A 26587-nucleotide genomic window follows, 5' to 3' on the forward strand; every position below is an offset into this window, starting at 1 on the left:
ACAATGAGATGTCTTGAGTTCTAATTGAGCCCCATGAATGCATGGTAAATAACAACTCATTTGCTGTGGTTGGAGGGAAAGGCATGTGTGGTGATATGGTGGGAGAAGGGCTCTGTGGAGCTTACTCTTAATCCTGAAAGTGCTGGAGTCCACTAAAGGAATATAGAAAGGGAAGTTAAATGATTGCTTTTGTATTTTGTATTCCAGCACAATTGGAAGCAAAGCAAATAAAACAACTAAAAACAAACAAGCAAATAAACAAGATTCTCTGAGCTTTGGTTTCCCTATCTCTAAAATAATAATAATAACTGCCTGTAAGGTTGTTGTGAGGTTTAAATTAAGAAACAAAAAAGGTTTAAATGAGGCAGAAAGTAAATTGCAAGACAAAATCACTGAAACCTAATAAATGTTCAGTAAATAACCCTATCTCTTGTTAGTTGCAAGGCTCGCCCTGTCCTACAGTTCAGCCTCCTCTCGATGCTGTGCTCTCCTTTCCACCAGTCTAATCACATGGACCACTCAATGCTGTACGCTTGCTTCCCACCATCTCAACCTCAGACCTCCACTCCTTCGCCCAATCTGCTCCGTTTTCCTGGTGTGCTTTTCTTCTTTCTCATGTGATTTCAGACTCAGCCTTCAAGTCCTAACTTAAGTAATCATCCTTCTCTAGAGTAGTAAAGGAATTTTAGACAACAGGAAAGAAATAGACAATTTCTCATTGAAAATAGGGAGGCTGAGTTTAAAGGAATGGGATTAACAGTCTCTGGTATTTTGTCTAGTGAGATTTATAGATACAGACTTTAAAATAGGTTTTTCTTGGTTAAAATAGCTACACCTACAGTCAGAGTTTGCTTTTCCAAGGGAAGGTCCCTGGGTACGTGACCTAGCCATAACAGCTTTCTTCTCTGGTTTCTCCTCTTCAGACCCCTCCTCAAAAACCCTCTCCTGTTTTATTCATGGTTTTGTTTTCTCTTATCTTCCAACAAACCACACTTGTTTCTTCTCATAATTCTTTTTTAAAATAATTTTTCATATCTTTTAAAATATGTTTGTTATAAGTATGATTATTGCTCATTTAAAATCTTAGTACACCTATTCTAGTAGTTCCGCTTCAAATCAACAAATGTTTATTAGCTAATTTTCTTTGCAGTGCTTGTCACATGCTAACTTGGGGGAGAAGCAGACAAAACACTTAGTAGTTTTTCTCCATCCTGCCCTTTTTCTTGGGGTTTCTCACAATTTTTAAAATTAATGCCTCTAATCCATACCTGCCTCTTATTTCTATAGATTCTCCATGCCTGATTCTAGATTCTAGTGGAGACAACCTACAGTTCAGGCTAGTTAGGCATCTTCTTATTTCCCTTTAAAAAAATTGCATATAAAAATTTAATTTAAATACAGTAAGTTGTAAATGTGTGTGTGTGTATTTTTAAAAATTCAATTAGATAGATCATAGAATTTTTTCTACTAATCATTAACTGCTATGATATCTAATTATTTTCTCTCTTTCATTAAGTAGCTTACTTGCTGTTGAAACCCATCAGAACTGAGCAAATCTCCTTAGCACTGGGATGCCACTTAGAGATAAAATTTCCCACAATCTGAAGACTATTACTTCTACTAGTCCCGTCTTTATTCCATCTGCAAATATAAAAGGATCAATCCTATTTCTGACTTCCTTACTTTCCTGAGCAGGCAGGTAGAAAACATGTCGAAAGTCCCTAGATTCCCTGAAATTATGAATAAAATGCAGGATAACATGGTGTGATGAATCACCCAGAGTCAGAATACCTAAGCTTGTCTTTTTGCTCAAGTGCTCGTTAGTTGTATGACCCTGGGGAAATTGCCCAACTAGTCCAACACTTTACATTCTGTACATTAAGAATGTCTTGGAACATCTTTTGGATGGTTGATATAAGAGCCCTGTTTACATTTATGTGTACTTTAGAATAGCATTGGGCACATTATAAGAATGTATTTTCTATTCTTTCTCTTCCTATTTTTTTTCTCCCCCATCCCCAATTCCTAAAGTTGTATTTTCCCATTCAAGTAGAAGGGTAAAAAAAACCTTTTTTTTTTTTTATTCTCAAGCAGAACCTTCTTTGTGTATAATAGCAAATTTTTTTTTTAATGTCATGTGCCAATTGATGTGGATTTACAGATGGAAAGATGGAAGGTCTATGTCTTCATGGAGTTTATAGTTTTGTGCAGAAAGCAGGCAAATTAATCACTGACTTTGATCAAACAAGCCAATCGCTGGTGCAGTGATGAAACCAAGGTATTATGGGAGTGGTGAGGAGGGGCAACCAACTTAGCCTAGTGCTCTCTCTGGTTGACTTCCTGGAGTTGGTGATTTTTCAGCTGAAATTGTGATGTGTGTGTTGGGAGAGTGGGAGGACATTCCAAGTAAAAGGAATTTGCCAAGTTATGGGGTGGGGATTGGAAGTTGGGGTGGAGGGTGGAGATGAGTGGCTATTCAAGGGGGAGTACGAATGAGGATTTAACAGATGAAAGGGAAATAGGACATGTCATGTGGCTATTTTTATTAATTGTGCTCTGATGAGATGGGTTCAGGACCTTTGTTTTTTCAGTGTCCTTGGCCAGTCCCCAGGGAACATGTAATATGGGGAGGACATTGCAAATCAATCCTATCACCAGGTGGACCATTGACCCAAATCCCTATCTAGTCTCCTACTCTGTCAAATTGAGCTGGATCATGTGAGAGTCAGGAGGGTCCCTTTGGTTATTATTTAGATTGAGAGAAGAATAGAAGCAGCCATCTGGCCCCTTGGTGCTTTTGTCTTCTGCCTCTGGGTCTTACTCTTGGTGTACAGAATTAGAAAGAAAATCTTGGAGAAAAATGAGAGTCATTTTCCTTAGGGCCTGAGGCTTAGCTGGCACAAGCCACTTATTTACTTAAGACATCTTTTTAGTAGACCCCTCTCTGGTCTTATTAGGCTGTCTGCATTTCCCTCAGTTTCTCACAAGCCAGATGACCCTGATTTCACTTTGGTGATCAAAAAGCAAAAGTATCAGATTGCTTTAAGGAATGGTACTGTATAATTTTATGAAGCTAATGTCTGGAGTAAACCTGGGCTTTGGGACACAGATATATATATATATATATATATATATATATATATATATATATATATGTAAGTCTATTAGAGATATAGAGATATATATATATTATATTATATTATATTATATTATATTATATTATATATATATGTAAGTCTATTAGAGTATCTTTAAAGAATGACACTTTGGGAGCAAAATCCCACATGTCCAATGAACCAGTCTAAATTATAATTGAATCTATTTGTTCTGACGTTTTAAAATAAATTTAACATGTCAATATAATGGAATATTAGTTATTAAAACTGAAGTTTATAAAAACTTATGACAGCGGGATATATACTCTTTAATATATCTTTAGGTTAAAAAGCAGTATAAAAAATTACCAGAAGGGAGGGCATAGTGGGGATAGGCTAAATAGATGATGGGGATTAAGGAGGGCCCTTCTTGTGATGAACACAGGGTGATATACGGAATTACTGAATCACTATATTTTTTAAAAAGCAGTACAAAAACTAGTACAGATTCTGATTCTGTTTAAAATTTGTAAACATAAAAAGGCAGTAATAAAATATGCCAAAATAATAGTAGTTTTTAAAGTCTGGGTGGTGAAATTACAAATGTTTTTTTTTTCCTTATGTTTTCTTAATAGTTCCCATTTTTAAACCATGAACTTGTATTTCTTTAATTTCTGAAAAATGTTTTATAAGAGAAAACTGTAAATTGTATTTTAAGAAATGTTTGACAATTTATGTAAGGCACATGAGATAAAACCCATGGACAAAAAATTAATTCTTCCTGGAGAAGTCATAAATAATGGACAGTGTCCCTGAAATGCTAGAATGGCAGGTACTTAGTGGCTAGTTATAAAGAAAACCACGAGTGATGAAAGAGGAATTTGAGGGATGGATTAATGAAAAGTAAGAGTTGAATTTCAAGAGACTCTTCTACCTTAAAACCATTCTAGGAATAGCCACTGGTAGAATGTTCGGTTGTCATTATAGATTGTCATTATAGATGGCTTACTCCAGAAGAGCCTTAACTGAGTTTAGGAGATGGGTCTGGCAATCAGAGTCAGTAAATCATGTCTTAATTCTTACAGAGTGATGCTTTTCTCTGATAGTGCATGCATTCTCATATTCTTTTTCTTTCAGTCTCTTTTATTTCTACCCCAGTATACACATAAATTTTGTTTGAGTCAAGAAAATAAATTGATGTGGATATCTCATTGATGAGGATAGATTAGGTTTATGTTACAGTAAGAAGCCCAAATGTCAATGCCTAACATACCAAAGGTTTATTTTTCAATTACATAAAGTCCTTTTTAGGTCCAGGTACTTCTCTATGGCTACTGTCTTACAGTGTTGACTCAGTGACTCCAGATGTTTTGATATTGTCACACTAGTATCTCGCTAAAAGGCTTTGTGATCAATATGGCAGGGAGGACAGCTAAAGGACATGCACTGACTCTTCTACTCTTCTTCCTAAAGCACAGTACTACTCAAAACTAGTCACATGGCTCTGCCTAATTGCCAGAGTTCTAAAGGAACACATGGAATGTTGGATGAGAAGATTTTTATACCACCCCCCAACACACACACACACACACACACACACACACACACACACACAACATTTTTACCTTTGTTTTTTTTTTAGTCCTACTCTTAGCATGAAAGAGGGCTATGAAATAGCAAGGTTACTTCCTCAAGCTTTTAATTAAACTAAACTTAGACTTTCAAATAAGAATGAAGTTAGCTAATTTTAACCCTCCCTAAAGCTAATTATTTTACAGAACTTGCCAAAAAATTTCACATGTCTGATGAACAAGCGTAAATTACAATTGAACCGGTTTGTTCCAAGTTTTTGACCCAAACCAAAATGTATGAATGACTTAACATGAAGCTTTTAGTTTAGAGTCTTGATTTATAATAATGATTGGTTTTCAAATCATAGCTCTCTCCAAAGAGCTGACACTGAGTATGGAGAGCATTTGGGTATTTGCTATATTCTGAACCATAGGACAAGAGAAATGGAACCGGAAACAACACTTTTATGGAGTTTGCTGTGTTGATTATTATGTTTGGTTCTTTTATGTCTATGATCTGCTCTAATCTTCATGATAGCCCTGGGAGGTAGCTATATTTATCTTCTTTCTTAGAACAAGAATGCTAGGGTCAGAAAAGTTTTGTCACAACTAGGAAATGTCAGAGCCAAGACACAGATTCAAGTCCTTGAGTTCCTAACACTTCCCCTTCTGTCATGCACCACACAGGTGATATTCTGATCTATTTGAGCATCTCATGACCTCCAGACACGGCATGCTACTTTTGTGTTTTTGCCATTTTTTGATGACTGGACATGTAAATTGGCATTTCCCTTCTTCTTTTCTAAGCCTCTCTGAATTCAGACCAGGCTTTTGGTTTGTCTTTAGACTTGTCTCTTTCATTTTATAGGTGAGGTATTGATGGTTCAGTACACCTTGGCATAAAGAAAGCTATTTGATAAATATTGCTTTTCATCTTTCTTTGCTGCACTTTGGAACAAAATGTCTATCTTTTCTGGGTTTTGTCATCACTCGTCTTTGTCCTTGCTAATTATTTTAGCAATTCATCATATGGTACTTGCAGAAATATTTTTCACATTAACATTGGTACCATAACAATCATTAAGCACTTAATCTGTGTTCCATATCTACATCATTACTCCCTGAATCCTCACGACAATGCTAAGGTAGATTCTCCTATTAGTTCCATTTTGCAGATGAGGAAACCAAAATACATCTTGTCTACAGTTATAGAGTTAGTAAATTGTAGATCCAGGATTCAAGCCAGGCTGTCTGACTAAAAAGTGTACGTATTTAAATATGCTATAGTGCCTTCCATGAGAAAATATTTCATCTACTTAGTCACACTGACAGTTCTTCAAACGCAGTGACCACATCTTAATATTTCAGGGCCCCTCATAGAATGTAATAGAGTATTAAGCACAATAATTATTTGTCAGATTGAATTTTAGGGATTTTGGGGGTGAGAGGAGAGTACCTTTGATTATGAGCATCTCTTCCCAGTGGTCTAAGATCATAAGAATTTGCCTTGTTTGCTTCCTAGGCTTTTTGCTCCAGTGAAATAAGACTGACACAAAGACTAGAGCCTGAAAGATCTGAAGGTTAAGGGATGTGTTCAATTGTTCTAGTCCAGTTGGTGGTGGAAGTAGAAATGAATTGGGTAGGAATAAATTGAATTCTACCCAGAAGTAACATCATTTCTTTTCAGAGAATTGGATTTCTGAGATGCAGAACAAAAGTGTCAGTATTGACATTATTGCTCTTTGGTGCTGCCCTGTGAGTGTCAACTGTGTGGGCACAATGATGTCTCTACCTCAAGCATGAGCAAGAAACCTTTGTCTTGACTGTTGGGTTACTCACAGTTATCCAATCTGACTGAACCTATGCATTTCAGACCCTCCATGCTCTTCTTTTGTTTTAGCCCTGTACTGTGTAAATTTGTGTTTCAGGCAGTGTTAGTGAGAAGCTTAATGCAGAGAGAAAGAGAGAAGGAGAATGGAAGTGAAGTGTCCTCTTAGATAGGATGCTTTGGAGTCTCACGTTGATGTAATATTTGATTCTAAGACGACAGAATAGATGTACTTGTTGCACTTCTAAGTCACCTGGCATTTTGAGGGTCTGACTGGCTACCTCAATCTCTATTTCTGATTCTAGTGATCTCTTTATCAGCTGGTGGAGCCACACATTTTAAATATCCAAGAGCTTCGGCCTGTCTTCAGCCAGGGTAGGAGACTTCACTCCCAGTTGATCCTGCTTTCAACTTTTGTTGAATAGTCCTTGGTCCCTACCCACCAGGACCACGACAGCTTAGAGTTGTAACGTGTGTGTGATAATTGATGTGAGGGGACCATAGGAACACAAATTAAGAAGTGACTAATGGGTATGTTGGTAGTCATGAAAACTTTATCAGGGGATTAAAATGGGGCCAAGAAGGAGGCCTAAGTGAGCAGGACTTTTTGGTGTGATAAAAATAATATAATTCCATGGGCATTTCAGTAAAGGGACAAAAAGATTTGAATGAGTGATAAAGAGTAGTGAGACTAGAGTAGTTTAAAGCGACTGTAGAAACCTCCATACTGTTTCCCAGAGTGGCTGTACTAGCTTGCATTCCCACCAACAGTGTAAGAAGGTTCCTCTTTCTCCACATCCTTGCCAACATTTATTGTTCCTTGTTAATTTTATGTCTTGTTAATTTTAGCCTTTCTAACTGGTGTGAGGTGATATCTCATTGTGGTTTTGATTTGTATTTCCCCGATGGTAAGTGATGTGGAGCATTTTTTCATGTGTCTGTTAGCCATTTGTATGTCTTCTTTGGAGAAGTGTCTGGAATATAAGGAATACTGCAGAGGACAATAGGGGAAGGGAGGGAAAACTGAATGGGAAGAAATCCAAGAGGGAAACAAACCATGACAGACTCTCGATTCCTTGAAACAAACTGAGGGTTGTGGAAAGGGAGGTGGGTGGGGGGATGGGGGGTAACTGGGTGATGGGCATTAAGGAGGGCATGTGATGTGATGAACAGTGGGTGTTATATGCAATTAACGAATCACTGAACATTACATCGAAAACTAATGATGCATTATATGTTGTCTAATTGAATTTAAATTAAAAAAAATAATAAAGTGCCTGGAGAGTAAATAGTATGCCTGACTGGCAAAGGTAGGAAAAGTCAGTCAGTAATTCTAAGATGAGAAATGTGGACTTTGGCCTACAGAACTTATATACCACAGAAGGATGTTGGGCAGGGGAGTGACCAAATTTGGGTTGAACAATTTGGCAAACACCCCTGAAAACCTAGTAGTTGCTGATTGCAATGAGGAATAAATTATAATGAATCTAGATTAGGAGAGAGGAGAGAAATGATTCTTTTTGTCTCACTTAAGGTTTGTTTCCTTAGATTCTATTTTATTTCATAATACTCATGAGATCCTATTTTGTCTCATGTTATATCCCCACTTTTTAAAAATTGGAGTTTATCTTTTTCTTCATTATCTATACATTCACTCATTCCATTATTTATCTATACATTTACTTGGTATAGTTTGCTTTGTAAGTACCACCTAGTTAAATTTTAGAGATAATCTAAGACTCTCAGTCCTTTAGTAAGGGACATTTAACTTCTTTATGACTACTAACATATTAAATATGTTAATCTTATGTATACCATCTATTATCTTTTAAGTAAAATTTTATCCAAGTGCAATAAGCATAAAGAGAGTTCACATCGTTAAGTATACAGCTCCATGAATTTCTACAAAGCATACACTCCCAAGTCAAGATATAGAATATTTCTGCACCCTAAAAGCTTCTCTTGTATCCCTCTCATCATTCATTCCCACAAAAGGTAACCATTGTTCTGATTTCAATCATTACAATGAATTTGGGCCTGTTTTTGAACTTGATATAATTGGGACCAGACAGCATGTACTCTTTTGTATCTGGCACATTTTTTCAACATTGTTTCTAGGAGATTCATCCGTGCTGGTATGTATCAAAAGAGGTCCTTTATTTTTGTTACTATGTGGTGTTGGGGAGCAAGAATTTCCTGTCCCCTTCAAGGGTCCTTCTAGCTGGATTGAGAATCAAATTGACATGAGACAGATTAACAGGAGAAAGTAAAAAGTAACTTTGTACATAGAGAGAATCCATACAGACAGGGAAATTCCAAAGACAGGCAAATGAGGTATATATGTCATCCTGAACTAAGGAGGGAAGGGTTAGGGGTGTGGGACTTCAGAGGGATAGAAAGCAATTCTTGGGGCACTAAGAGGAGCATATGTTTGCCTTGCCATACAGATGGGTCATTCAGATTAAAGTTGTCTCTGCTAACAACCTTTGTTCTAGAAGAGACCCCTAATTTAGATTCTTCCATGTGGTTAAGGAGCAAAAGTTTCTCTTGCATCTGCAGAGTGTCAGTTGCCTTCAACTCAGAACAGGACAGCCTCTTTTGCCCTTTTGGGGCATTCTGCCCTTGGCCCCTACAGTGACATTCGGTCATATGAATGGACCAGTTTAGTTATTCCCACCCTTTTCTTAGGTCACATTTTATTTTCTATTTACTCATTCAGGGTTGGTTGGGGAAAAAAAAAATCTTCCCATCCTGGCATTTACTAGTAGGCAGGCTAAGTGGAGTGTCTTTAATCCTCCTTACTATCCATTCACTGCCAACTTCTACCTGTCATTTGAAGGTCACCTTGATATCTAGTACTGGCCTAAGTTGGTGAATTCAGTTGGTATTTATCTGGAATAGGTTGGCCAGACTGTGGCCATTTTCCTGTGTAGTGTGGTACATGATAGACCGTGCCTCCCACACTGCACTGGTTCCTTTCTTTTCTCAGCCCCCAATTATAGTACTTTCTATAGGAAACAAAATATCACTAAATGCAATATGCCTCTATTTATTGCCTTTTAACCTCATTTTTCCAAAGTTTGTTTTTGTTTTTCTTTTTTGTTAATCATTTATCTTTGAATGTATTTCATGAAAAATTTTCTGGGACTCAATAAGTTTAGAATATTATACACCACACCTGCATCCTTTTTGGAGATTCACAGGGCACATTCACATACTAATGACTGAAACTTCCTGCTGTAATGAAACTTGCTTTATGTTATAAAATCTTCCATTTGCTTCTTTTGTGAATATATATATTTTTTTACTACCTCATAAAGTTAGAACAATAGTTCCGTAACATAGTGCTCTGTAGAAAAGAACCAGAGGAAATTTCACCTGGATGTTTTTTCCTTTCTAGCACTATTGTGACCTTCTGAGTTTCTCCATGGCTATCTTAATGGAAATGTGGCAGAAGGCATAACAGGCAAAATAATCCATTATAAATCTCTGCTTATCTATTTCCCCATTTACCTGTGAGATTCTTGAATGTAGTGAGCCCGTCTTTTCATCTTTGTATCTCCCAGTACCCAGCACAGTTTCCAGCACATACTTGAAGTGTTCAATAAATATTTTATGAATGAATGAATGAGATATAACACTCTGGGACTGCCAGCATTGAGGCACACAAATAGAACTAGAATCTAAACCAAGATCTTAAGGTGTACAGGGGGCAGAACAACAATTACAGAAGAAAAATGCTGAACTTTGGAGTTGGGATTTGAAAAACATGATTGAATCCTGATTCCATTTTTTGGTAATGTGATCTAGCAATTTACTTAGATTTTCTGAATCTTGGTTTTTTCAACTATAAAAATAATATCAATTTCCCTTTTATAACCATTGAAACCATAATTGAATAACCTAAAATGTGATAGTGTAACTAGAAGCATTGAGCACAGTGCTGGACACATAAGTATTCAAGAGCAGTTGCTATAATTGCTACCACTGTGGCTGTTATTATTTTATGTGTGGCACTTGTTTCTCTGGTCTGTCTCTGCCCACACTGGAGCCTGCAGATTTTCCTGTGCTAAATTCTTCTCACATTTCGTGAGAATTGGAAATCCACAGAAATCTCAGCTGCCACACACATGGCATCTGTCAAGTTTCTTCCTCATCTAATAATGTCTCCCCAAAAGCCTTGCCCAGGTACATAGACTTGATCAATTTGACTGTCCCCTCCTGCTGCTAGAGGTCCCCTAAAAATTCTCTGCTAGCAGGGAGATTTTTTTCCTTCTCAAATAATTCCAATGAATATACATTTTTCACATTGTTATACAAAAGCTATCCCACCTTGCCATCTGGTCCTCTAGAAGTTTGAGAAACAGAGAGAAAGAGAGAATATGTGTATGTGTTTCCATGTGCGAATGTTGACATGCAGATACCACTCCTTCCATATGTGCTATGGTTTTCCTCTTCCCCTCAGTAACACCCATGTGTCCTTGAGGGCTGGTCATATGACCTATCTCTGAGACAGACATGATACTATTTTTCAAAATGTCCTCCCTTTCAAGCAGTTCTTCTCCACTCCCAAAAAACATACCCAGTTTACATGCTACTTCTATCTGAACTCTTGTCTCTCCTTTTTTATCCATAGCTACTCTAGCAAGGTCATTTGCCACAAAGCTTATGTTCTGACATTTTGAAATGTTTACTAGAAACATTATTACACATCAGACTTAAAGGTAATGCCACATTAGAAGGAATTTCTTTTTTTTTATTATATTGTTCATTTAACACGATTAATGATTGTTAGCCATCATTGGTTTCTGATACAGTGTTCAGTGATTCATTAGTTGCAATAACACTCATTCATGCTTATCACAACATGTGACCTCCTTAATACCCATCACCCAGCTACCTATCCCCCCACCCTGCTCCCCTTTGAAACCCTCAGTTTGTTTCTTAGAGTCCATAGTCTCTCGTGGTTCATCTCCCTCTCTGATTTCTCCCTCTTCGGTTTTCCCTCCCTTCCAATATGGTCCTCTGTGCTATTCCTTATGTTCCACCTATGAATGAAACCATATGATAATTATCTTTCTCTACTTGACTTATTTCACTTAGCATAATCTCCTCCAGTTCTATCCATGTCATTGCAAATGGTAGGTATTCATCCTTTCTGATGGCTGAGTAATATTCCATTTCATGTATGTACTACATCTTCTTTATCCATTTGTCTGTTAAAAGGCATCTCAGCTCCTTCCACAGCTTGGCTATTATGGACATTGCTGCTATGAACATTGGGGTGTATGTTCCCCTTCTTTTCACTACATCTGTATCATGGAGAAAATACTTAGTAGTGCAATTGCTGGGTTGTAAGATAGCTCTATTTTTAACATCTTGAGGAAACTCCATACTGTTTTCCAGAGTGGCTGTACTAGCTTGCATTCCCACCAACAGTGTAAGAGGGTTTCCCTTTTTCCACATCCTAGCCAACATTTATTGTTTCCTGTTTTGTTAATTTTTGCCATTCTCAGTAGTATAAGTTGGTATCTCATTGTGGTTTTGATTTGTATTTCCCTGATGGCTAGTGATGTTGAGCATTTTTTCATGTGTCTGTTAGACATTTGTATTTCTTTTTTGGAGAAGTGTCTGCTCATGTCTTCTGCCCATTTTTTGACTGGATTATTTGTTTCTTGGGTGTTGAGTTTGATAAGTTCTTTATAGATCGTGGGTACCAGCCCTTTATCTGTAATGTTATTTGCAAATATCTTCTCTCATTCTGTGGATTGTCTCTTAGTTTTGTTGACTGTTTCCTTTGCTGTGCAGAAGCTTTTTATCTTGATGAAGTCCCAAAAGTTCATTTTTGCTTTTGTTTCCTTGCCTTTGGAGACATGTTTTGAAAGAATTTGTTGTGGCTGATGTTAAAGAGGTTACTGCCTATGTTCTTCTCTAGGATTTTGATGGATTCCTGTCTCACATTGAGGTCTTTCATCCATTTTGGGTTTATCTTTGTGTATGGTGTAAGAAAATGGTCCAGTTTTATTTTTCTGTATGTAGCTGTCCTGTTTTCCCAGCACCACGTATTGAAGAGACTTTTTTCCCATTGGATATTTTTTTACTGATTTGTCAAAGATTAGTTGGCCATAAAATTGAGAGACCATTTCTGGAGTCTCTATTCTGTTTCATTGATCTATATGTCTGTTTTTGTGCCAGTACCATGCTGTCCTGGTAATCACAGCTTTGTAGTATACCTTGAAATCAGGCAACGATGCCCCCAGCTTTGTTTTTCTTTTTCAGTATTCCCTTGGTGATTCGGGGTCTTTACTGGTTCCATATAAATTTTAGGATTGTTTCTTCCAACTCCTTAAAAAATGCCAATGGTATTTTAATAAGGATGGCATTGAAAATGTAGATTGCTCTGGGCAGTGTAGATATTTCAACAATGTTTATTCTTCTAATTTATGAGCATGGGATGTTTTTCCATCTTTTTGTGTCTTCTTCAATTTCTTTCATAAGGGACCATCTGTGAAAAGCCCACAGTGAATATCATTATCAATGGGGAAAAGCTGAAAGCTTTTCTATTAAAGTGAGGAACATGACAGGGATGCCCACTCTCACCACTATTGTTCAACATAGGACTAGAAGTCCTAGCATCAGCAGTCAGACAACAAAAAGAAATATAAGGCATTCAAATTGGCAAAGAAGTCAAACTCTCTTTCTTTGCAGATGACATGATACTTTATGTGGAAAAGCCGAAAGACTCTACCCCAAATTACCAGAACTCATACAGTAATTCAGCAACGTGGCAGGATACAAAATCAATGCACAGGAATCAGGTGCTTTTCTACACACTAACAACGTAACTGTGGAAAGAGAAATTAAGGAATTGATTCCATTTACAATAGTAACAAAAACCACAAGATACCTAGGAATAAATTTAACCAAAGAGGTAAAGGATCTATACTCTAGAAACTACAGAACGAACACTCATGAAAGAAATTGATGAAGACACAAAAAGATAGCAAAAAGTTCTAAAGAGGTTCTCACTCCTAGTATTTTCCTTCAGGTCTGTCCTAGTACCAGCAGAAGAGCCACCAGGCTGCCACTTTCCCCTGCCATGCATGTGGGCGGTAGCCATCATTAATCATGCACTCTTTCCATGCAGTATCACAGGCAGTCCCTGCCAGTCAGCTCGGCTGGCACAGTGGAGAAAGCCTCTGAGCTAAGCTGGACCTGTTAAGTCCTCTCAACACTTCTGCATCCAGTCTCCACCAAATAGTGGGCAGCTAGATTTCTCTTATAAAAGAGTCCTGTTTTAATGAATCACTTTGAGGTGAGGTCCCAGACACTGCATTTATACTGGGAAGTGTTTTTGAGCAACCCCATTTAGTTTTAGTCTTTAGGAGAAACAAACAAACAAAAAGAAAAGAAAAGAAAAGAAAAGAGAACTATGAACCGTAATCTAATACCGTTTGTCTAGTTCATGTTAGTTATGATAGCCACTAGCCACAGCAGGCTTTTAAAATTTAAATTAAAATGAAATAAAATTAAAAACTCACTTCCTCAGTTGCACTAACCATAGTTGAAGTGCTCAGTAGGTATGTCATATTGGACAGCATAAATATATAACATTTCTATAATCACATATATTTCTGTTGAGCACGGCTGAACTACAGGTTGTATTCTGTATCCTAACAGGTATTTCTTATTACACTTGGTCATCTACTCAACCCCTTCTTCTTTCCCAAAACACATCATGTCGTCCTTTACTAACCAAGCAAAAACAGGTAAATGCTAGGATATTATTGAAAGCAGAAGCAAGTCTTAAATGAGAAGATGTGTAGGAGAAGATTAGGGATCATAAGTGACCAGTTATCCTGCTTTCTCGAGGAAATTGGCTTCTGGCTTCATATGCTGTCTTAGTTTTTCCTCTTGAATATAAAAATGATCTTGCCTCTTCTTCCTTTTAAATTTAGCTCCGTGTATGAGACCAGAAGCTCAAAATCCATTTTATGAGTCCCCAGCTTCCTGTTAACATAACATTAATGGAAGACTCAAACCTATGATTATATTAGAAAATGAAAATAACCAAACAAAATAAGACTGGGATTTGATGTTTCTACTGGGTAAATTTAGTTGCCTGAGAAACAGGAAGAAATTATTTCAGTGCCAAAATATAAAGAACATCACTGAATTTGTTCTTTCTCTCTCCTTTAGGAGCTAGAGTTGGTATGATAGGAAAAGGAGGACTGTAACATGGAAGAGATAGTCATTTATACGATTTCTTTTGATATTTTGTTCAAGTTTTATGTTTAAAAATTTCTATCAGCCTTTATAATTATCCAGGTAAATTTTATACATCCAGTTCTTCTCCTAAAAGTGGGTGACATTTGACTGCTATAAAATTAATACAAATGTGATGCAATGGACATAATTGCTTTCTAGAAAAAAAATCTCATCTTTATGATTCACTGTTAGAGAAAAAAATGTGAGCCTGTAAGTTCCTAGAGCATCAATATATCTGATTCCTTATGCACATTTTCCCAGGAAAGCTGTTTTTCAGGAAATAGCATCTCTGCTGATTTTTTCTTTTAGTCCCTCTGTTATCTCAAATTAGAAAGCTCAGGAAATGACTGAAGTAATAATTTACTGCACTTTAGTGATTTGGCATAGTATATTCTAGAAAAACATTCATGTACACATACTATCAATTTTGAATCTTATTCATTAGAACCATGTCCCTTTGTGGTTCTCATGGTTTTAATTCTGGGTTGCTGGGTACATCTGTAACTAGCAAGTGCTCCGTGTTTGAAAACATCAGAGAACAGACACTGGATTCCCAGACACAGTTCCTCGGCTTGCAGGATTAGGCTACTGTCACAGAATTGCAAAAATGACTTGGACTTCCTGAGAGTAAAGTAAGAGGAAAAGTGATTTTTTTAAAGACTGCTAAAGTGCAAGCTCATTAATGCACGCGCTGCACCTTAGAGATTTGTTAAGATTGGAACAGGGTTGAAGTTTGCCTTTGCATCATCTAGAAGAAAGTAATTGTTAAGCAAATTAAGAATGTAAATCACTTTATAAGAAATGTTCAAATATGCAGGTTTGGGAGTCCATTAGACCCAGGCTTAATCCCTGGCTCTGTCACTTACCAGCTATGACTTTGGGGCAGGTTACTTAACCACCATAAACCTCATTTTTTTATGTCTATGGCATGAGGCTGATAATTCCTATCTCAAGAGATTGTCTCAAGGATGAAATGAAATATTATATGTGTAGTTGGTTATTTGCGTAGTTAGCATTAGTGGCTAGGAAAGCAAGTTACTTTTAAAAGAGATTTATACATGATATGCTTGATGAGGGTACAAAGTATAAATATCCACAGCTTTTCTCCCTTTCCCACCCTCTGGGGAAGATTCAGTGTGTGTACTGCCAAAGGAGGAGCTGACAGGGTAAGTAATGATTAAAGTTTTAAGAGGAGAGAAACCTAGAGGGCAGATTAGTTTACAAAATAAAAGACTAGCTGTAAAAGAAAAAAAAAATAATAAAGGATCTAAAAGCCTTGGAGACAGAGAGAAGGGGGCTGTGGGCTTTGTGGGATAGACAAAAAGGAGAGGGGGCAGCTGCTGTCTGATATTCAGGGGAACCAGGGGGGTCAAGAAATTTGGGGAAGTGCCCTATGTTTTCTTGAGAGTCTTAAGTAGCTGTCCCACAGGGAGGGAAGTGTAGCAGAGTGGGTAAGGGTCCAAATTCTGGAGCTGGGGCTCTGGTTTCAAATCCTTGTCCTCCCCACTCTGTGCCTGGATAGCCATGTGCAACTGTTTCACGTCTCAAGGCTGTAGTCCCTCTCCAGGGAACGGGGCATCCTGATAGCACCTACCGTGGGATTCTCCTGGGGGATCAGGTGAAGGATTCTTCTAAAGATTGGTTGACAAACAGTTGAGTGCTTGGCAGATACAGAAGAGCTAGATAAATGTTACCTGAGCTTACTGGTACGATTTCTAAAAAGGACAATAACATTTTGCATTTGTTGAATGCTCACTGTAGATCAGGATTCTTCTGAGGAGTTTATGTGGATTAGTTCACTTAATTCTGAAAATAACTCTACAGGATAGGGACTTTCATTATCCCATTTTAGACGTGAGGACACTGAGGCATAGAGGATTCAAGTAACTTGCCCATAGTCCCGCAAGTGGGTAGTACTTGGGTTAGTCTCAAATACTCTAATGCTTCATCCACACTCTTGCCCTCTATGCCTTTCTGCATCTCTTACATGAGTACCTGATCTTAAGTTAACCTGTGGAACAATTTTTCTTATTTTATAAATGCTTAGTTTATATGCAACAACCTACCCACCCAAAGTGTGGTCAAAGGCCACCCAAGGAACAGCATCTGAGGCCCCACCCCAGACCCTTGAAACAGAAGCTACAGTGAAAAGCACTGCTCTAGAATATGAACCTTTCGGAAGATGGACTGTCTTATTTATGTCTCCATCCTTTACAGTGTTCAGCACAATGCTTGTCACTCAAGAGTAGACTTCTTCTTTTTTTTTTTTTTAAGATTTTATTTTTAAGTAATCTCTACACCCAAAGTGGACCTTGAACTTAAAACCCTGAGATCAAGAGTTTCACACTCTACTGGCTGAGTCAGCCAAGCTCCCTGAGTATTATTCTCCACTAAATCCAGTAAATCAGAATGTTGAATAGGAAATAAATTGATGAGTCCTCATGGAATAACTGGTTTATCTTCAGTGGAGTGAATGAATGCTCGGTACCTCCAGCTTCCAGCACAGTGCAAGGCACATGGCAGATATTCCATACGTAGTTCTAGAATTGAGATGGAAATGTGTGATAGTGTGATAGAGACCTCTAGCACACCAGCCTTCCCTGGTTGTGCTGTGACATTTAAAAAGGCCAAATAATGCCAAAGCAAGCAGAACAGTGATTATGCACTTATTCTTAACACAGTTTTAAGACAAGCTCTGCTCAATTGGTTCCCCTGTGAACTCAAGCTGATTCTCTTCTCTCTTGAGCTCTCTATTGTCTTGGCGTTGTTTGCAGCTCATTCAGAACCTAATTAAGTTTCAGGATCAGTTTGTCCTGTTAGAGAATGTGGATATGTTGAAGTGTTTTTTTGTTTTTTTTTAAATATGTAACTTAAATTACCTAAGTGAAAGGACAATTATAATTTGCTTCTAAAATTGGCCAAAAGTCAGCTTTCATCAAAATAATTCTCAGCAGACATTAGTCTCTGTAAAAACAGGTATTGTATGAAAGGCAACAAAGAGGATTTAAATAGGCCTCAGAAAATGTATTGATAATCTGGTCATATTAATCCTGTTCTCTAACAGAGTGTGAAATTAGTTGTTTACTTCACTTATCTGCGGCTGGAGGTAGCTGATCACTCGCTGACAGAGCCATATTTTGTGATCACCTTTCAGTGGTGAGCTTCAGCTGGGCCAAAGCCAAACAATTTGACTTCACTGGCCTATGTACTACCTCCGAAGTCAAGGTCAGGACTACTGTTCTTTGTGGGCAGACAGAAGAACTCATGAACTCCAGTATATCTGGTCAGGGCTTTCATTTGTGCATGCACATGAAGGTAAGCCAGAACCTAGGAATAATTGTGAAAAGTTAGGAGATTTATCTTTACTATTTCCACATTTCTTTCCTATACTCTATCCCCCACCCCCATCCAAACTGAAGGTTTATGTTGGTTTCATCACCAGTCTACAAATACTATCAAGATGAACACTATTGTGGATGCAACGAAATATAAGGGTAGGCTCTGACCTAGAGGAGTTCATATATAAATAACCAGCGATTAACTACTGCAGTGAAATAGACCCTGTTGACACCCTGCCCTAGATCCTTCTATCAACTTAGTGGATCCATCCCCCACTGGTGTTGAGTGTTGGTTTTTAATGGCTCGTAGCTATCCCATTTCTGGAGAATTGACTGCCCTCAGCCAGTGGGGGTAGGGAACAAAACTAAGACCTTATGCTTTCTCTACCCTAGCATGACTGACTGACATGGGTTTGTAAGAGGTCCGAACTCATTCCTTAAGGTGGACAAACCCATGGTAAAATCCATGCTGGAGAGCCCTGCAGGAGGAAACAGTATCACCAAAGCACAGTGATAGTTAGAACCTTGGAGACAGAGTTGCCTAACAGGACCAGGGTCATGTAGGCACTTGCCACTGCTAAGGAGCAGGATAGGAGTTAGGAAGAAATATACTCTTTTCTCTCTCCACCCTTCCCTGGGTCTGCATCACTTCAACACAACAGGTGTCTTAGTCTGTCTGAGCTGCTATAACAAAGCACCATAGACTTAGTGGCTGAAAAACAACAGAACTTTATTTTTCACAGTTCTGGAATCTGGAAGTTCAATATCAGGATGGCCTTCAAGATCAGCATTGTCAGATGAGGGCCCGCATCTGGGTCACAGACTTCTCATTGTATCCTCACGTGATGGAAACACCTAGGGAGCTCTATGGAATCTTTTTTATAAGAGAACTAATCTCATTCATAAGGGTTCCACCCTCATAACTAACACTGTCACCTTTGGGAGTTAGGATTTCAATGAATGAATTTGGGGCGGGACACAAATGTTCAGACCATAACAACAGGAAAGTAGCCAACAATGAGCTGGCAGTCAGTAGAGGTCAGCCTCTTAGCTCCCTAAACAGTAGAAGAATAGAGAATAATCAATGGGGAAGGGATAATGACCAGCATAGCATCATTTAGACAATCACAGACTTTTTTCTCTCCTTCAGTCCAACCATCATATTGATACCAGATTGATCTTTATCAAGTGTGTATTTCACCATATCCATCTTCCCAGTTTTAAATCCTCCAAGGGCTTCCCATTGCCTAAAGGAATAGTCCATAGAATTCCTGGCCATCTGTCCCATTGGTTAAAAAAAAAACTCTGAACATGTGTCCCAGTTCATTTGTTTATTGCAGGTATGGGCTACAAAGACGGAATGCATTTAAGGGGTCTAGTAGAACTTTGATCTTAAAGTAATAGTGGGAATTTTAAAAGAGTTCCAGTAGGCAGTGGGAAAAATGAATTTTTTTTTAATATTGAGAGCCATCAGATTACAATAATAATAGCTCCACTTTTGGAGCTCCTGCTATATACCTGGCATTATGCTAATCACTTTACATATATTATTTCATCTACTTATCATAGCAACTCTTCGGAATAGGTATAACTATGAGAGAAGTGAAGTACCCTGCTCATGCTCACATGCTTAGCGAATGGAGAAGCCAGAATTTAAACCTGGAAGGTTCTCCTTAATGAAATATTTCTCCCATTATGCCTCATAATTAAGACTAGACATTAGAGAAATGTATCATTCTGTAGAAAACCTTGTGTTCTATAGAAAGAGTCAGTGGGTCAAGAAAGTGGATAGGTGAAAGGAGCCAATCTGAAAAGGCTATATACTGCATGATTCCTATATGACATTCTGGGAAAAGCCAAAACTATGGAGATAGCAAAAAATCACTGGTTGCCAAAGGGTATGGGGAAGGAGGGATGAATAGGCAGAGCAAAGAGGATTTTTAGGGCAATGAAACTACTCTGTATGATACTGTAATGGTAGATACTTGCCATTATATATTTGTTTAAACCCACAGAATGAATACCAAGAGTGAACCCCAATGTAAACTCTAGAATTTGGATGAACAGTGTAGGTTCATCAGTTATAACAGAGGTACTCTGGTGGGGTACTTTGATGATGGAGAGGATATGCAGGTGTGGGGAAAGGGGGCATGTGGGAAATCTCGGTATCTTCCTCTCAATTTTCTGTGAATACAAAATTGTTCTAAAAATAGATTCTTTAAGACAAAAAGGAAAAAGAAAGGAGATGAATTCAGGCATGAGTCTATAAGGATGGGGCAGTTAGAAAAGATAATGCCTCTAGCGATAGGAGAGACCACTCAGAACTGCACAAGAGAAATGTGGATTCCAATGAGCCAGTTAATGTGTTAGGAAAAGCAGAATTCAGGAAGACATTGATTGAAGAATAAGCTATCTTTATCAAAAAGTTGATGAAGTGCTCACAACATTTCCAACATTGCCTGAACAGAAAGCTTTTTTCCACTAGTCTATTCCTTCTCTCTGTTCACTGTTCTTATAAATTGCATTTCATGCATGCTCTGCCTTCTGTGTTGCTCTAATAATTGGTCTGCTCACAACCTGTAAAAATAGAGGGACAGTCATTTGTTAAGCTGTGCATTTACAATTTGCATATTTTCTATATGTGAATAAAATTTACTTTTAAATATAAGGAAAATATGATTCTGTATGGAGGTTGAAATAAATCAGAGATATTGTATCTCTTGCTCCTTGGTAGAGTCAAACACTTCTGTGGCTAAAGGTATTACATATGATAAGAATAGCTTTGGGCTAGGGGCTTGAAAACTGGCATTCTGGCCCCAGCTCTGCAATGAGAATAATTATGTAGTGTGGGTAAGTTATCTGTTCTTTCTGAGCTTGAATTTTCTCATATGTTGAAAAGAATGTCCTTGAATCCCTGTTAATGTTCTGTATGGTTGAACATAGAACAAGTCTCATCCTCAAACTGACTCCATAACAGATACTAAAATAGAATCGCAACTCTTCCCTGACTGCAAATCCCGGTTACCTGATATTTAAGAGAAGAGCTTAGAAAACATTTTCTAAAGAGGGACAGATGGTAAATATTTTAGACTTTACAGGCCATGCAGTCTCTGTTGCAACTATTCAATTCTACAGTTGCAGTGAGAGCAACCATACACAATATATAAATCAATGAATTTGCCTGTGTTCCAATAAAACTTTATTTACCCAAATAGGTGGTGAGCCAGGTATGGCACAGAGGACATAGCTTATCTGTCCTCTTCAAGGACATAAGTTTGTGGCAGTCAGTGCAATTTCCCTTCAGTATATATAGGGAAAAACTTATGTTCACAATAATTAAATAGGATGTTGGAGAGTTGGGATGGGAAAAAAAGAGAGGGAGGAAGGAAAGAAAGTAGTAGGAGGAAGGGAGGAGAAGAGAGAGAAAATAAGAGAAGGAAGGAAGGAAAGTGGAAGAAAAATGCAGAGCAAGAGTGGAGAGCTTTGTGGAAGACCATTGGGAGAGAAGGTTGGGTTCCATCTGCCATGAGTAAGGGGCATTGTCAGATTGGAAAAGGCTTGGCTTTGGCATGGAGCTGGCAGCTTAGTTTGGAGAGACCAGTTGGGGAGTGGGTGTGTAATACTGAGGAACATCCGTCACCTTGTGAAAGAAGTGTACTTGAACCTAGTATAGTGCTGAGTACCAAGGGGAAACCTACTGAATATTTGTGGAGAAGGGGAAGAAGAGAGGGATTACCCCCACTTTATAGATGAAGAAGGCCTGACGCTGTGTGAGGTTGAGGAAGCCATTGCCATTTTTCTAAGAAATCTACAAGGAAACAGAATTCCATGGGGAGGATATTGAATTTCATGACTGGGAGAATCTTCCAGTGTCCTCACAGGTCCAGTCCTCCTAAGAGGAGAAGAGTGTTGGTGGCCTTGGGGGGGATGCCCATAGCCCAGGCCTGCATGATGCAAAGTGTTATCACGTGGAGATGGGAAGGAGGACTGCAATGCTTATTATGATTGCTGGTTCTGAGAGTTCAGAATCAGAGGCTGTGTCTTTCCTCTTATAGAGTCTCCCCCATTCTTTCCCCTTTTTGATTCTGAATTCTGATGTGGCAGGTAAGAGGGAGGAAAGCTGAGGATGGACTTCCACACTTGGAGCAGAAAATCTGATTCTGGGCCTCTTTCCTGGAGCTTGCTTGCTGTTGGCATCTTGAGATGGTGGGCCAGGGTTAAGAAAGGGAAGCTGGGGGGCACCTGGGTGGCTCAGTGGCTTAAAGCCTCTGCCTTCGGCTCAGGTCATGATCCCAGGGTACTGGGATCGAGCCCCACATCAGGCTCTTTGCTCCGCGGGGAGCCTGCTTTCTCCTCTCTCTCTCTGCCTGCCTCCCTGCCTACTTGTGATCTCTGCCTGTCAAATAAATAAATAAAATCTTAAAAATAAAAAATAAAGGGAAGCTGAGATGATGTCTTCAGGTAGGACAACATTCTTCTCTGTGCCATCACATAAAAGGAAGAGGAGAACTGGATTTTTAGGGAGTCTTAGAAACTTGGAATGTGATTATATTGACTAGCCAACAAATCTGTGAGATTTCACATAAGTCATGCACTTAATATAGAGCTGGATTACAGTTTGCACTAATTGATTAATTTTATTTCACAAACTAAAAATTTTACTATGCAAATGTATGCAAATCGTATAGAAAAATTGCCTTCCTAGCCAAGCGCACCAGCACCTGTTGGGGTTTCTTGTTGTTTCTTTGGTTTTATTTGTTTGTTTGTTTGTTTCACTGGAATTGTGCCACTGGGGTAGAAAGTGAAATAATAAGTAATTCAGGATTTGAAGTTGTTTGTTGAACAATATCCTGAAAGGTGATCAGAAGGCTTTCTCCTTTGACAAATACCATGGTGACTGGTGTGTCTTTTTTCCTCTTTCTTGCCTGACACAGAATGAAGAAGATGAGCAACATTTACGAGTCTGCTGCCAATACGCTGGGAATCTTTAACAGCCCCTGCCTGACCAAAGTTGAGTTGCGTGTTGCCTGCAAAGGCATTTCTGACAGAGATGCTCTTTCCAAACCAGATCCCTGTGTCATCCTCAAGATGCAGTCCCACGGGCAGTGGTTTGAGGTAGGCATGTCCAAGGAAATGGACAGAAGTATGGCTGGGGGGATTGATTCAGAAATGTTTTTTGCATTTCCTGTCTTCAGATGGTTTTGATGAGACAGAACATTCTTGAAATGAATATGATCACATTTCTGCTTGTATCGTGATGTTTGGATGCGGTGGTTTTAATGCCCTGGGTATTTTGACATTTACCCTTACTCTGTGTGCTCACTGTGGGCGTAGTAACCCTGGGAAGGGTGGAGAGGATTGCCTTGTAGAGGTCACATCTTACAACATTTATTTTTGGGAATGAAAACTTAATATTAATTACATTCTCCTGGGGGCTCACCAAGGGTCTGGTACCGTTTTAAGTACTGTATGTAAAATAACTAAGTTGGTCCTCACGATAATCCTCTGAGGAACAGAGACAGATGAGGAAACACTGAAAGGTGAAGGATTTGCCCAAGATCATTCAGCTTGTGAACGGAAAACCTAACATTTACACACAGGCTGCTGGGCTCCAGAGCTTGGGCTCTGAATTGCTATTTTATCCTTATCGTGAGTGCCAGTGTGTGTGCTCTTGGTGGTTTGTGTGGAGATATTGCAGGTTGAATTCTGCCCTTGGCTTTTGCACATTGATTTAAACGTCAAAACGGATCAGATAAGGACTAGGTTTTTTATGTTTTGTTTTTGTTTTTATTTTCATTTTTTGTTTGCTTTTGGGTATCTCGTCTGAGTAAGCAAAGCTCTGTTCTGAGGTGGATGGTGAGATTGGGAGGAGCAGGGTGTACAGCTGACAGAGAAGTATTATCACTTCAAAGGGCATGAGGTACTGGAATTTGGAGAAGGGATTTGAAGCCATGCCGAGCAGAGCAGTAGTAGAGAGCCACCTGCTTTGGGTCCCTGACAGCAAACTCCTCAAGTCTTCAATACTTCTCCCACCTGTTTGCAAATAGCCGGAAGATGTTGTTCTAGGGGGTCAACTCTTCCATACCACAGAAGAAAGGAGGCTCCAGAGGCCTGAGAGGCAGTGTGTTTGGTGGGTGAGTAGATGAAATTCAGGTCGAGGCAACTTGCATGGGGCAATGCGTCATCATAAGTCTTTAACTTCAGACTTATTTAGGGCTTATATTGTAAACATTAAACAACATTCACAGGTATGTTAATGTGTAATATATTTTTTTCCTTCCAAATAGTCTCACTGACTTTGTTGGTGTGTTTTATTGTTTTTTATTTTTTATTTATCAGAGTGAAATGGCAGCTTACATTAGAAAAAAATCACTCCTTGAAAATGAGAGGAAAGAATTTAGAAAGAATTCATCTCCTAATGCCCCCTTTACCTAAGTCAACTATTATTTGTATATAGGTCTTTTCCTTCTGGTGTTCATATTTTTACCTGATTCTTATCATGCATATAAAATTTTATTCCCTCATTTTATGACCTCGTAGTATATTTTTCTATATTGCTGTGCTATTCATGATTATAATTTTTAAAGTTGCATAGTATCCCACCACATGAATTTATTTATAATTTTCCTGCTTTTTCACTTTGAAGTTGCTTCCAAAAATACCCTATTTTAAACTGCAGTGGACATCTTTGTGCATAAGACTTTTCCCTACTATTTGAATGAGTTGCTAGGAAACATTGTTAAAGTAGAAGAACAGGTACAAAGGATAGGAAACTTTGGGGGCTTTTGGTACATATTGTCATGTTGTTTTTCTAGAGTGCTCTATTAAGCGTTACTCAGAGTATGGTTTGCATATAACTACCAGCTCATAAACTCTTTGTTCCCGTGCCCCCATTGTAAATTGATTCACTGCTTCCTTCATTCAAAAAGTCTTACTCTTTAAAAAAGTTAAACTTCCAACATATGAAGTGATAGGCTGATTTATAATCTGGCACTTTGAGAAACACTTCTGTAATATACTTTACACTCTTTTAACAATATATATTCAGGATACAGTTAGAAAAACACAACCCATGCCAGGTAGCTAATGAAGGGTTTAGTTCAGGGAATTAGTAATGAAGGAGTTGGAAATGCTGAGAGACTAAATAGCGACAGTGTAGGAACCCAGGCATCAATGACAGGAGTCTGTTACTTTGCTTAGGGTGTGGTAGTAGAGAGCTGAGGCCAGCTTGTATAGGCTTGTGAAAGCTGACTCTTAAGTATTTGGGAACTTTGCAGGCAGTTTTGATATAGGTATCCCCACCACATACATTGGCAAACATTTCAAATCAGAGCTCACCTTCCACCCAAAGCCAGCTGTTACATATGTATCAACAGACCACTGGGTGAGAGGGGCCAAAGAAGGAGATGGTAGTACCAAAACCAAACAGCCATCTAGCACAAAACTGGATCCATGGAAGGGGACGCCTATCTGGTAGGAGTGAAAGATGGAGGAGATGTAGATGGTGCTAGAAATGCTGCCTGAAAGGGAGATGAGGATACCCTAACATCTGCCTGCCTCTTGCTCTCATGTATCCCGTTTGTGTCTTCCACTGGTCGAACCTTGTTGGAAGTCCATTGACAAGGTTTGCAGGGAAAGGGTATAAAACGCTCTTGAGAGCAAAGAAGTAAATGACCAGCACGGAAACTTTTGACAACTCACAGTAGCTTGACTAATCATTCTCCCTCTCAGCAAGTAAAGCATATTTATTTACTGCTAACACCTTCTTTTCAATACAAATTCATCAAGTGGTCTTATGCCAGGAATTAGAAACACATCTGTGTTACAAGTTAAAAACATCCGACAGTCTATTTAAAGCATGTGGCTACTACTATCCATGTTCAGTGACGGCTGGCAAACATGGACAGTGCACTGGCATGACATTTATTGATGCGTGCATTTTCCTGTGTCTACCCCTTACAACATGTCTGGATTTACAGAGAGATTCCTATGTACACTGTTACAGAATTGAGAGAAAGCCTTGCAGAAGAAAATTCATGTTGGCTCTGCCCATGTCTTCTTGGTGGAAATCTGGTAATTGCCTAAGTGAAGAAAAAAGAGAGAGTGAGACTAAACTATTTGGATAATGAAGAGATTGTTGGGGGGTGGGTGCTGTGTCGAGGTGAGAGGGAAAAGCAGGGTGAGCTTATCTTTCAGAGGGAATTTTAAGTTTGGCGAAGAGACTCTAGATCAGCACTGTCCGATAGAATTCCCTGGAATAATAGAAATGTTCTTCATCTGTGCTGTCCAGGGAAGTAGTCACTAGTCCCTGAAAGGTAGCTAGTGTAACTGAGGAACAAAAATTTTTAAAATATTTAATTTCAGTTAATTGAAATTAATTGAAATGTAAATAGCCAGCCTGGTTCCAGAATCTCTGGTGTGCTAGAGAATTTGGCTGGGTTTGAGAGAAGAAGAAAGGTAATCTAAAAATGTTACAGTAGGCTCTTA

General features: G+C 38.6%; 1 protein-coding gene across 2 annotated transcripts in view; it reads left to right on the top strand.

Annotated features, from left to right (window-relative positions):
* CPNE4 (copine 4) overlaps positions 1 to 26587 on the top strand; it is a 475067-nt gene that overhangs the window by 111022 nt on the left and 337458 nt on the right. For both annotated transcript variants that reach the window (XM_032869701.1, XM_032869702.1), the window contains exon 2: positions 23035 to 23215. In XM_032869701.1, coding sequence (XP_032725592.1) covers positions 23035 to 23215 — 181 coding nt within the window. The remainder of the gene's footprint in view (positions 1 to 23034; positions 23216 to 26587) is intronic.

Source organism: Lontra canadensis, unplaced genomic scaffold (assembly GCF_010015895.1).
Source record: "Lontra canadensis isolate GAN:19392208 unplaced genomic scaffold, GSC_riverotter_1.0 scaffold38, whole genome shotgun sequence".
Lineage (NCBI taxonomy): Eukaryota > Metazoa > Chordata > Mammalia > Carnivora > Mustelidae > Lontra > Lontra canadensis.